This window comes from Alosa alosa, chromosome 9, assembly GCF_017589495.1.
Source record: "Alosa alosa isolate M-15738 ecotype Scorff River chromosome 9, AALO_Geno_1.1, whole genome shotgun sequence".
NCBI classification, from domain to species: domain Eukaryota; kingdom Metazoa; phylum Chordata; class Actinopteri; order Clupeiformes; family Clupeidae; genus Alosa; species Alosa alosa.
The window spans coordinates 26032047-26043545 of record NC_063197.1 but is presented as its reverse complement, the minus strand read 5'-3'; the positions used below and the strand labels follow the sequence as shown (position 1 = coordinate 26043545).

The 11499-nt window shown below is 45.1% G+C and overlaps 2 protein-coding genes across 3 annotated transcripts in view; both read right to left on the bottom strand.

Annotated features, from left to right (window-relative positions):
- Nucleotides 1–683: 683 nt before the first annotated feature.
- gpr17 (G protein-coupled receptor 17) lies at nucleotides 684–6400 on the bottom strand. The gene is made up of 2 exons (XM_048251718.1): nucleotides 6015–6400; nucleotides 684–3084 (listed from the first exon to the last, which is right to left on the bottom strand). Exon 2 carries the CDS (start codon nucleotides 3080–3082, stop codon nucleotides 2069–2071), a length of 1014 nt encoding a protein of 337 aa, XP_048107675.1. The 5' UTR covers nucleotides 3083–3084; nucleotides 6015–6400; the 3' UTR covers nucleotides 684–2068.
- A 1381-nt stretch (nucleotides 6401–7781) lies between these two features.
- LOC125300127 (unconventional myosin-VIIb) overlaps nucleotides 7782–11499 on the bottom strand; it is a 30239-nt gene continuing 26521 nt past the window's right edge. For both annotated transcript variants that reach the window (XM_048251716.1, XM_048251717.1), the window contains exons 41-48: nucleotides 11381–11494; nucleotides 10879–10966; nucleotides 10254–10363; nucleotides 9794–9979; nucleotides 9087–9203; nucleotides 8912–8995; nucleotides 8658–8777; nucleotides 7782–8508 (exon numbers count right to left, since the gene is read on the bottom strand). In XM_048251716.1, coding sequence (XP_048107673.1) covers nucleotides 8413–8508; nucleotides 8658–8777; nucleotides 8912–8995; nucleotides 9087–9203; nucleotides 9794–9979; nucleotides 10254–10363; nucleotides 10879–10966; nucleotides 11381–11494 — 915 coding nt within the window. In that variant the 3' untranslated portion in view covers nucleotides 7782–8412. The remainder of the gene's footprint in view (nucleotides 8509–8657; nucleotides 8778–8911; nucleotides 8996–9086; nucleotides 9204–9793; nucleotides 9980–10253; nucleotides 10364–10878; nucleotides 10967–11380; nucleotides 11495–11499) is intronic.

Genomic DNA, 11499 nt, shown 5'->3' with positions numbered 1-11499 from the left:
GCCACTGTCACTGCGGTGCCGGCTACCATTGAATGCAGAAATGCTTCCGTCAGAGAATGAGGAAAAACACTTTGCCTGTGGTCATGAGTCTGAAAGGCTATTTTTCCCCATCTTCTTTACTTAATTTTAAGCAACTTTACTTGCTTAGCAAGTTACCATTTGCAAAAGTAAATAGGTAAAGAATATGCATCTTTAGTGGTAGTGGTAATGGGCTTAGTGGTCTCATTGTGTTGCAATGAGAATACTCGCTGTTGCTAGCACCAATCAATTATGAGTGTAAGGTGGGGACACATTACTCATCTGGCAAATTTTAAAAACTGTTTTAAAAATTAATTGAATATATAAGGACTAAAAGTTCAGAGACTACTTGGCTAAGTAACAGTTAAAAAAAAAAAAACACCTGACACTATCCTGCCCCCTAGTGTACCAGTCAAAAGTCAAACATGCCATAATTTAGGTCCCTCATTGGAGACTAAGGTCTCTGAAAATCTAATGAATGATACCTAAACTAATAGTGCTTAATAAATAAATAGTAAGGAATTCCCACCATTATAAATATTCTCAATTGTAACCATGTGCATAACTCAACATAAACTGAAAATGCAATTCTTCATGCATAGTCTATTTGTGAAAGTGTGACTTCACACACCTCATTAGCCTCAATTAAGTATACTGCATATACAATTTTATATACTGTAATATATTTATTGAAATACTGATAATAAACACATGAAAAAGATAAACTGAAAGATCATAAATAAGAATACAAATGGTAAATCATTTCAGATTGATTCGCCATTGTTCAGAATGGCAACACCCAAAATGTCTAAATAATAACTGTGATGTCAAAAGCTTAGAAACACTGTAGTAATATAGTGCATTACAATGTACAAAAATCAGAATCGTGCCACAGCAAACAGTGGATTTGGCTTGAAAGATTATCTACAAAAGCAAGATTGCATAGCATATGAAACAGCAAAGGGGAAATTGATGAAAATTACTTATACCATTGAGGATGATGTGTAGCTGTTTTGGGATTAATAAGGAATGTCTGAATATAAACCCAGGAATTCATGTCAGAGTTAATAACATACAACCCATGAATTAAAGATGGCAGAGAATGACCAGGTATAAACTCTTTGACTCATGACGTGTAGTCTTTTCTTATAATGTTCTGAAATATGAGCAATTCACACACATGGAGTTGAGTATATAAACAGCCTAAGTCTAGCAAACAGACATTAGCAAGTTATATAATAAGGATAGTACGGTGTGTAGAGAAGGAGAGAAAGTGTAGGAAAGGGTTACTCGTGTTGAGGAAGAGCGACGATACAACGCAATATCATGGGGTTCTATCTAATACCACAGAAAGAATTCTCTGACCCTGTCAGATAAAGAAAATGCATGTGGTTATTTTTGTTTCATCACATTTTCAAAGTAAATCTCTGGAAGAGATTGGCTCAGTTTATATTCTTTTTTCACATCCTCTCTAAGGATAGACATTAGGCAGGATAATGTCCAGAATGAATGTTGCCCAGAAGTTGGGACGGGGCCCAGAACAGAACTTTTTCTGATGATGAGCTCCCTCATATCCACAATAATGTTAGTGATGCTTCATAATGCTTGTTATGATCTTTCATAACCATAGACCACTGTTATGAATCATGCACAAACTAGAGTTAAATAATGTAAGTCTGCGTATAAAATATGGTATAAAATCTTGTGGTGGAGCAATGGTAGCTCTTGCTGCCTAACAAAATGGTCAGCCTGGGTTCAGTTCCCAAGCCCAACATTGTGAGTCCCTGTCGCTTTGGATAAAAGCTAAATCCCACTCACTTTATTACATTACACAACATTACATTTCAGTATAATACTGCGGTATAATGTTTTATGTTTACCTGTATGAATATGGAGGCTCATGTCAAGTTCTTTGAGACATGAAATGCTATTTTTATTGATAGACTTAATACGATATAAATATTGAGATTTACTCATGTTTGGGTGCCCTGCCCAGACCAGTTATATCAAGTTCATGAAAAAAGAAAGATCTCTCAGCGTCCTTCATCTTCTAGAACTCGGACTTGGCACTGACCGAGCTCTCGTGTGTACCCTTGAGGTCGCCACTGGTGGCGCTGGAGCTGGACGCCTGCCCCCTGCAGAGTAACTTCTGCAGCGTCCCGCGAAACTTCTCCGCCCCAAACAGGTACACCAGGGGGTCCAGTGCCCCGTTCAGGCAGGTGAGGGAGGAGGTGAGCCGGTTGGCCAGCGCCAGGGCTCTCTGGGTGCGGCAGGGCAGGTCCAGGCTGTAGCCCAGGATGTAGGTGGCGCGGCTGGCATGGTAGGGGAGGAAGCAGACCACGTAGATGAACATGACCAGGCCGATGGTGCGCAGCGCCCGCAGGCGCAAGGCCGGCTCCAGCCGCGAGCCGTGCCGCAGGCTGCGGATGATGAGCAAGTAGCAGGCCAGCGTGGCCAGGAAGGGCGGTGTGAAGGCCACGGCCAGCGAGACCAGTGCCCGCCGGGACGCCTTCTCACGGTACAGCTGCAGGCACACCGTCGCGCCGTTCACCTCCGCCGTCTGATGCGTCACCAGCAGTGGCGCCATGGAAACCGTCACCAGCACCCACAGGCAGAAGCTGGCCACGTGGGCGTAGCGGGCCTGACGGAGCTTGAGCGAGCGCACGGCATGGACCACCGCCAGGTACCGGTCACCTGCGACACAGGCCAAGAAGTAGATGCTGGCGTACATGTTGACGTAGAAGAGGAACCCTGCCAGGCGGCACGGGATCTCACCGAATGGCCAGTGCCCGCCCGTCAGGTGGTAGGTGGCTCGCAGAGGCAGGATGATGACATAGGACAGGTCAGCTACGGCCAGGTGCATCAGGAAGACGTTGGCTGGCGAGGAGGTCCCGCGTTGGCGGGAGAAGATCCACAGGGCCAGGCTGTTGCCATTCAGGGCCAGGAGGAAGACCAGGATGTAGTAGCATCCGAAGATCAGGTTCTCTGCCGTGTTATCGACTGGTGCGCACGTTACATTGGATGGGAACGCGGGAACCTCGGGTGTGGTGCTGTATGTGTCCATTGCTGGAGGGAGAAAAAGAGACATATTTAACAAAATCATCGCTTCATAATGTCACTCACAAAATCCCACCCCCACTCAAAAAGAACGCCTGTGACAACTGCACGAGTAAGAAAATGGGAAGAATCCAAATCAAGGGATGACTTCACATGAAACAAGTCAGACATGTCAAATTACACCCTACAGAGATCCGCTTTAATTCACAAAGCAACAAAGACCTTTTGGGGTCAGTAATCTAATGACATGTACCATTCATCTTGGCTTGCAAGTGCACAGTAAAACCATTAACCCCCCCCCCCCACCCCCCTAGAGGGTTCACACACAAAAGACTCGGGCATTCAACAAACACTGCGCCTACAGAAGCTCATATTCATAAATGTGGCAAAGAGCACACAGCTCTCACTCTCTTAAACAGGCAACAAAAAGCCCAGCCGCCAGACCACTAGAATGGCCTCATTCATTCACCCAGTGCCATTTTTAACCAAGAATGCACCGTAGTAAACCCCCCAAAAACAGACCCAGAGGTATTTGTCATTTACACATCAGGGGAAAAAAAATTCTTACTGCTTGGTCTCGTTCTTAACCTCCCACTGGCAGTGCCCCACTTGCTTTCAACAGCTTTTGCATAAGCATCTTGGCATGCTTGGCAGGTCAGTTGTAAATGTTATGGTTCTATGAGTGTTCTAGAGGGCGTGGGTTGTCTGTTTTGCGGGTTTTGGCTCTGTGCGTACATCTCTGGCGGTAAGAAGAGATGGAGCCGCTCGCCACGGGGCACATGACACCCTCCTCCTCCAGCCCACCTCCCAGATGACGGGGTCACCATGAGGGCACTACGTGCATCCAGCCGGCCCCACCTCTGGGTCATGGGATATAGGAGGTAGCAGCAGCCACACCCTGCTATCTGCTTTCAGTCCTCTGTGCCAGTTGTTGCCCTACCCAGAGAGGTAGGACGATCTGGATTGGCACATCATTGACGGCGCTGGGGGTCTTTGACCCTTCCACTCCTAAGATTAGATAGGCAAACTGTTTGGGGCTGCTCCTTGATGCGGCATGTGTCCACACCCCAATGGCCCGTAAAAGTTGATCTATTAATAATTGAACTTGCACAGATGTTGTCTATCAGTCGTCCCCGTAGATGTGACAGCCTTTTTAAGACATGGATTGAGGCATGGTGGGCTGTGGGGTGTGAGATGCGAGCCTTTGGCATTTCACAGTGACACGTTTTTTTCCACTTTGCAGCTCTGTTGCTGCAACCAACGCCCCAGTCCAGTGCGGTTGTTAGCTTAAGACACATGCGAGTACATTTTTTGCAGTGGCCCAGCATGACCCACGCTTGATTGACGTTTTCAGCGCTCAACATGGGAGTACCTCCTGTTCAGTTCTCAGTGTGCCTTGTTAAATTGGAAGTTGACGTTGACCCGTCCCACCCAAACATAAACAAAGGCTCGTTTTGACATTCCCCCCGGAGGTTAACAAAATAGGAAGACACAACAGAAAAATATTTTGAGAACGTCCAAGGAAAAGCAAGAGCACATGGGCGTGATTTGGTGTCAGCACTTGCAAGCAAACAGATGAGTTCAGAGCATCTCCCTGCACGAACCAGTGGGAGGACTCACTCTGCTCTACGCACGAGCTTAACCCTTTATCAATTCCCCCAGATGAAAGCAGTTAAACTGACAAAGAGGCATTGACAAACAGCCCACGCGGTGGATAGGCCTGTCCACCTCCACACTATTATGTACTCCAGGTCAATGGGCGAGTCAAGAACTCTTCCCCCATTTGTTTTAGATGAAACTGCACCTCCCAGCGGGGCGAGCGTGATCCACTGGGCACATAAACAGAGCAGCCAGCTGCAGAGCGGAGTGGAGTGGAGAGGAAAGGACGCCTCCTCTCCCTGTGAGCATGGAGGTGTGAAACTCGTCTCAAAGGGCGCCGTGGGATTCTAGTTTAACAAAATTTCTCAGGACGAAGAAGAAAAAACAGACACGCACCCCCTCTCACACACCATCTGTTATCAGCCAAAAAACTGAAGACGCTTCCTTCAGTATTAGACACTCTCCAGAGTCCACTTAAGAAAACATGGAAGCCTTCTGCCGTGCAATTTCTGCCAATAAATACTTGATTAGACCAATAATTTCAAAAATCCAAATCCAGAAAAATATCTTTATCATCAGGATCACAGGGACCAGCTTTAGGGGAAATGGGATTAGATGTGGGGATAAAAACCACTGGGAGCATTGTGACGTAAAAGGCAAACATAAAGAAGAAAGATGTCGGATTCTTGTTGGCTGAGTCTTTTGAGAGATTAGCCAAAGCCGGACGGCGAGGGGTAGTGTGTGACGAGGCTGGCAGCTATTGCAAAGCCCGCGTTAGCCAGCCACGCTCTCCGCACGGCAGCGCACACAGAAAGAGAGGGCAGGAGCTGGGAAAAGCGGGGGGCTCTAACGTGTAGTTGCCAAAAAATTCAACCCCCCCACTCATAGTGTATAGTGAAGAAATAACATGCCAGTCTCCCTACTAAAGTGATCAGGGTGCCCCTCAGAGAGACAGGGCTTCATTAGATGCTTCCCACACTCACAGGTCTTTTCCCAAGACCTTGCACTCACAGAGTCACTGAGGCTCACAACCACCAGAAAATGCCCTTAATGTCTCCCCATTACAACTGAAAGAATGACTTTAAACTAGACTGTTCCCACAGAGAACCACGCAGACATGAAAGAAATGCAACACAATGCAACAATGTAATCACTATGTCGCCCAGATAGCCTTGAATGTTTATCACAAATTTACAGTAAAAACAAAAATAATGAGTAATTCAGTAAACAAAGTACAGTACGAAAGTTCATCCATACATGTGATAAAAAGGTAAACTAAAAAACAAACATGCACAAAACATGCAAAAACATATTCACAGAGAAGTCAGAGGCTGACTTACCCGACGGGAGCTCCTCTCGGAGTGGAGTGCCAGTAGAGTAGAAGGAGGAGGAGAAAGTGTAGCAGAGTGGGACAGGGCCAGAGAGAAAGAGAGAGAGAGAGAGTGGCTGTAGTTGGTGTGTGGCTGTTGGTGATAACAGCTGGTGCGGGAGCAACAGTCTAATCGTGGCAGCAGCCCTGTAGCTTGTCTTTCTTTCGCTCTCCCTCCCCTTCAGTGAACTGGGTGCTCAGGTCTTCCAGGGGCCTCTATACCGGGGCTGAGCGCAGAAGCCGAGCTTAGCCAGAGCAGAGCCGGTGAGGGCAGGATAGGGCAGGGTAAGAGCGCTGACAGGACCCAGGGGGCGTCTCGGGGACAACAGGATGTTTCCCAGGAGGAACGAGACTGTGGCTCTTTTTGAATCCCTCCCCAACAAATTTGATTACAAAAAGAGAGCACGCCCCGACGGGGGTGCTCGTGACGCTGAACCCCTGACCCCACCCCGTTCCCCTCACTCTCGTCGGCTCTGAGAGCCACTTGTGCGCCCTACAATAGCGCGAGTCAGGACAAGTGCTCGGAGGAGAGGAGAAGAATGGCGTGTCTCGCTTGCAATGGGTTGCCGGGCGGGATGCCATGGCAACGGGCCCCTAACGGTGGACCAAAAGACCTTTATGACACTCACTCCGCCCCATGCCTCTGTCACCCCCTACCCTCGTTCCCATATCAATACATAGATGATGGACTGTGTAGTTAATAGCGGTCGTTTATGAAGAATGGCTCCAGTTCTCTTTTGTGGGGAGGGTCTGCTCACCAGACAGAGCCCCCCTGTGCTCTCTTTAGAGAGAGAGAGAGAGAGAGAATAAAAGAGGGAAAGATGAGTCGACGTGAAAGAGAAAGGGAGACACTGAGAGAAAGAGAAAAGCCAAAAAGAGAGCAGGATGACAGAAAAAAGAGAAGAACAAGATGAAGAGATATACACAGGGGGAGCAGGAAGAGTTCAAATAAATAAACTGTTAGAGAAAAATGTTCTAAATGGTCAGAGAAATGCACAGACTACAGCCACTCCCTCCACCCTCCACCGCAATCTTAACATATGATAGTCTTGATGATTTTAAACAGCAGGATATACTGTCAGTTTTGCTAAAGAAGCTAGCTGAGATGTTAGTAGGAGAAAGAGGATAAGTAACAGAGAAAGAGGCACAGAACACGCACAAGGGAGAGATGGGGGCCCTTTCATCCCAACAAGGAGCGAGGCCCACAAAAATAATCACATTCCCCCAACTCACCCCCCATGTTGGACAGATGTGGCTCGGGACTGGCGTGGGGGGGCACACACAGGGGCTATAATATATCTTTCATACGCGTGCTAACAGCTGTGCGTGGCAGACATGGGCCCTTTCTCCCATCTCACGCTAGCCCCAGAGAGATATGCTAATGACACGGGACACGGGACACGGCTGAATGAAGGCACTATCTCCTCCTGGACCAAGACTGCCGAGAGGGCTGACCACACTGCCAGCTCCTAGTTGGGATGTCTGGTGGGAGTGATGGTTTTGTGCCGCACCAGTTTTGGTGAGCTTTTGTGTCTTTCAATTTACTATCTGGTAAAAGCTGTGAGCAGACATGTGATGATGTGTTTTTGAAACACGTAGATTCATTTGCTACACAATATGTGTAGTTTCAGAATGAGTATTTATGGGACTGTGAGGATAGCTAGACAATGCTTCTAAAGATAGTTAAATGTGACTTAATGTGAAACACAAAAGTTCCACAGATCAACAACAAGCATGGTTTATTGTAAGAAATCATTTATTGGAAAGTCATATCTCAGCCACATGGGAGCAACACAAGAAAAAATAAGATTTTTTATCCTTCTGGTTGTTTCTTCTGAAAACATTAAATTCATTAAGCGTGTAATCCCATAATCTAGGCAGAACACCATGTCCTTGGATGAATTTGACAAAAACAGAAAGGAACATAGTTTGGCAGGCAGAGAGGACAACTTGGACAAGTAAAGCAAATGGAATGATTATGTTAAAAGCCAAGTTACTGATAACAACAGTGGTACCTGGGTTATAAATAAGTTATGATAGCTTTCTGAAGTGTTGTCTTAGATACATTTGAATTTTGAAATACTTTTTTTCAATGAGTACATTTTGAAATACAATGAGATTTATTTTAACAATACATGACTAGCCAAGGAATCACTTCAAAAGTCCCTCAAATGCTTTCAATTTATTTTGGCACCTGATTTAAGTATTTAATAATCAATGTATATGCACTTGATACTCAATCTAAAAAAATCTGACAATTGAAACAGTCTGTATGTTTGTCTGTGTTTATGTTTATGTGTATTTGTGTGTGTCTGTGTGTGTGTGTGTGTGCATTTTCATTCTGAGGCACATATCGGTCCCAGTTGGCCTTAGCGGTAGTGCTGGTTCCGTTGGCGTGAAGCGACTTTGGTCTCGTTCAAATACATGTTCACATACGATGTGATGAGGTCATCTATTTTATAGCCCTTTAAGACAAAGAGTCAACAATAAATCACCAGATGAGAAAAAGGAAATGTCAGGAAGCTATAATTCATATTTCCAGCTCAATTCCAGTCATTGTATAAAAAATGTAAATGATATGCATTTGACATATAAGGAAAACAGGGCCTCTTACCAGAGATGTTTCACAGAGGAGCTTGTTACCCCCTACTAGACTGCCCACTGTCATGTGGAAGTATGTGCTTCCACTACGCCAGTTGGCAATTTTGTTGTAAGGGTGTGAAGCCAGAATCTCCTGCAGAGAACCAGTTTTGAAGTTGGTTATTAAATAGACTTGTCTCTCTCGTCTCATGTACATAAGATAATTGCAGAGAAAACACATAAATTCAGTTATAAAACAGCTAGAGTATTTTCTCAGCTTTTCTGTACCTTAGTTTTAGGGTGCATGACAATGGCGCCTTGTCTGCCGATAGCCAGCCTCACAATATCCGGGTAATTGGGTTCTGATGTTTGCTATTAAGTTGAAGACATTCATTTAGTACTGATGATGATGCCAAATTTCATGCGCTTTGTCACTGCTAGTGGAAAAAGTGTGTTGTCATACCTTAACTTCAAAGAAAGCACAGCCGAACGTGGTCCATTTGAAGATCACCTTGAGGAAATGCACTGCGGCATCCTCAACAGTCAGGGCAGCTTGCTTGTTGTAAGATGCTGCGATTTGCTGAAAGGGCACAGAGTGGAACACACTTCTATCAATTATTAGGTCATGACCAAAAAACAAGATTTTGGAGATGTATTATCCAGTGGGATGTACAGAGGAAAGTATGAACGTTTTACCTGCTGAAATATTTCAGGCAATTGTGTATTATCATGTCAATATATTGCTCAGACAACCAGTGTATATTCTGCACTGCAGTTTTAACTTTCTGATCTCACCTTGACTAAACTACACTGCTCAAAAAATGAAGGGAACACTTAGAGTTTTCCACAATTGTTAAAACACGTTTTTTGAAACCTTCCACCCTTTTCTCCATTTTCAAACTACATTCACAGAATGTCTGACAGTTCTTGCAAAATAAAACACTCGCCTCAAAAGTTTTATTTGTGCTCAGAACCAAACAGTGTCAGAGTACCGATCCAGTGTATGATTGAAGTGTTCCCTTAATTTTTTGAGCAGTATATATCTTAACAATTCTCTCCTCTACCACCCCTACCACAACTTTATTCTCCTAACTTTATCTCCTAACTTTATCTCCTAGGCCTTCACCATGATCCTAATGCCATGTTGAGCTCCTGCCCTTGCTCCCTCACCTTCTTCCATTCATCAGCAGACATGGCCTTGAGCATGTCATTGGGCACCAGCTCCTTCAGCATCTTGGGGATCATGAGAAGCTGGCTCTGGTCATTATCAATCTTCACCCTTAACAGCAGGCCGGCCAGACGCACCAGCTCCTCCTTGGAGCATTGGTGGTAGCCTCTCAGGTACTTGGGGAGCTCCTGCAAAGGCAATCATACATTTCAAGATGATCCACACACCAAAGAGCTCCCATTCACAACGTTAATTAGTGCCATGTAGCTCTTCCTCAGACTTCCTCTTGGATACTGATATGGTAGATTCTGCACCTATCCAAAATTGGCCTTGAGATGTGCGTGGCCTTGCATTGCATGATCATACATTTCAAGAAATGAACATAGAAGACTACATGTTCCATCATGCTCTGGCCTGCTTGTGGCATTGTGGGTAAGGTAGGACAGGGATAGGCGACTCTACCTGAGGGAAGTGGAAGATGAGGTCAGCCTCCAGGTCTCTCCCAGGGACGACATTGAACCACAGCTTCCGCATGAAGAATACCTGATACTGCACATTCACTGGTGCTGCACCTGCCACGTTACGACCGTTTCACACATTCAGTTATCACTCATTACAGTCCAGAAATAATACATTTGTTTCATTCCCCTTTGATGAGTCTCTAAACAAGGTAGACTGATATCTTTTACATATTTACTCCAACAAGGATCTTGATAAATGAAGATGAAAATAAAGAACATGATTAGCCTTTGTTCCAATTCAGAATTCAGTTAAAAATGGGACTGTTAAGTTCTCTTCACTGACTGTAAAGACCCTTTCAATCTGTTCCGAGAGGATTGAAGTGTTCAAAACCAACGCAGACTTAAATGAACCAGGCTTTAGATTCATGTTCTACAAAATGTCAACTTTAAAACATGTTTTTGAAAAAACAAAAATCCCATGTTTTTGTGTTTGTCCCTATCTTACCATTAGCTCAATGTTGTTGTCTTTGCCACTGGAAATACCTTGGGAACGCACATTTGTTTAGGCTGTTTAAAGGGTTAATAAAAGACTTATAGAAGGAAAACTAGATGTCCTAAACTCTCACCTTCTCTGACCCTCTTTGCCGTCTTGGAATAATCTGTGATCTGTCGCAGGCTGTCGAAGAAGTAGTCGGTTTCATTCAAGCTGAGAACCTAGACAGAGAGCACGGAGTTAAATCATGTTCTTGCGATGTTTTTATGAGCTCAGCGTAGATGGCTTCACAGGTCTGTCCCAACCTGGCACAGCTCTGTCTAACACACTGGGTGCGAGTTTGTAGGCGTATTTTGCCGACAGTACATGCGCACTGTGGCCAGAGCAAAGTCAGTCGCACAAAGTGGGCTGAATCAGGCCGAAGTTAATTAATGAAAGATAGATAGATCATAATTTACCACTGCATGTGATTGATTTATTCAATTTCACTTCAACGGAGAAGCCTTGCCCATGTCAGATATAGCTTGACATAGCTTTCCGCCACCTATATCGCTGCCGAATTCGGGTCCACTGTGTGTGAGACTATAATTTAAAGAACGTCATGTAATCTGAATCTGTTTACTACAGGGACGCACCTTGTCAGGGGTTTTCATGAACATGGTGAAGCCCTCTGCCGACAGCAGCTCCAGTTTGGTGGCGATTGTACGGGTCAGGTCCTTGATCCTGGTGTGGGGACCCACCTCAAAGATCTGTG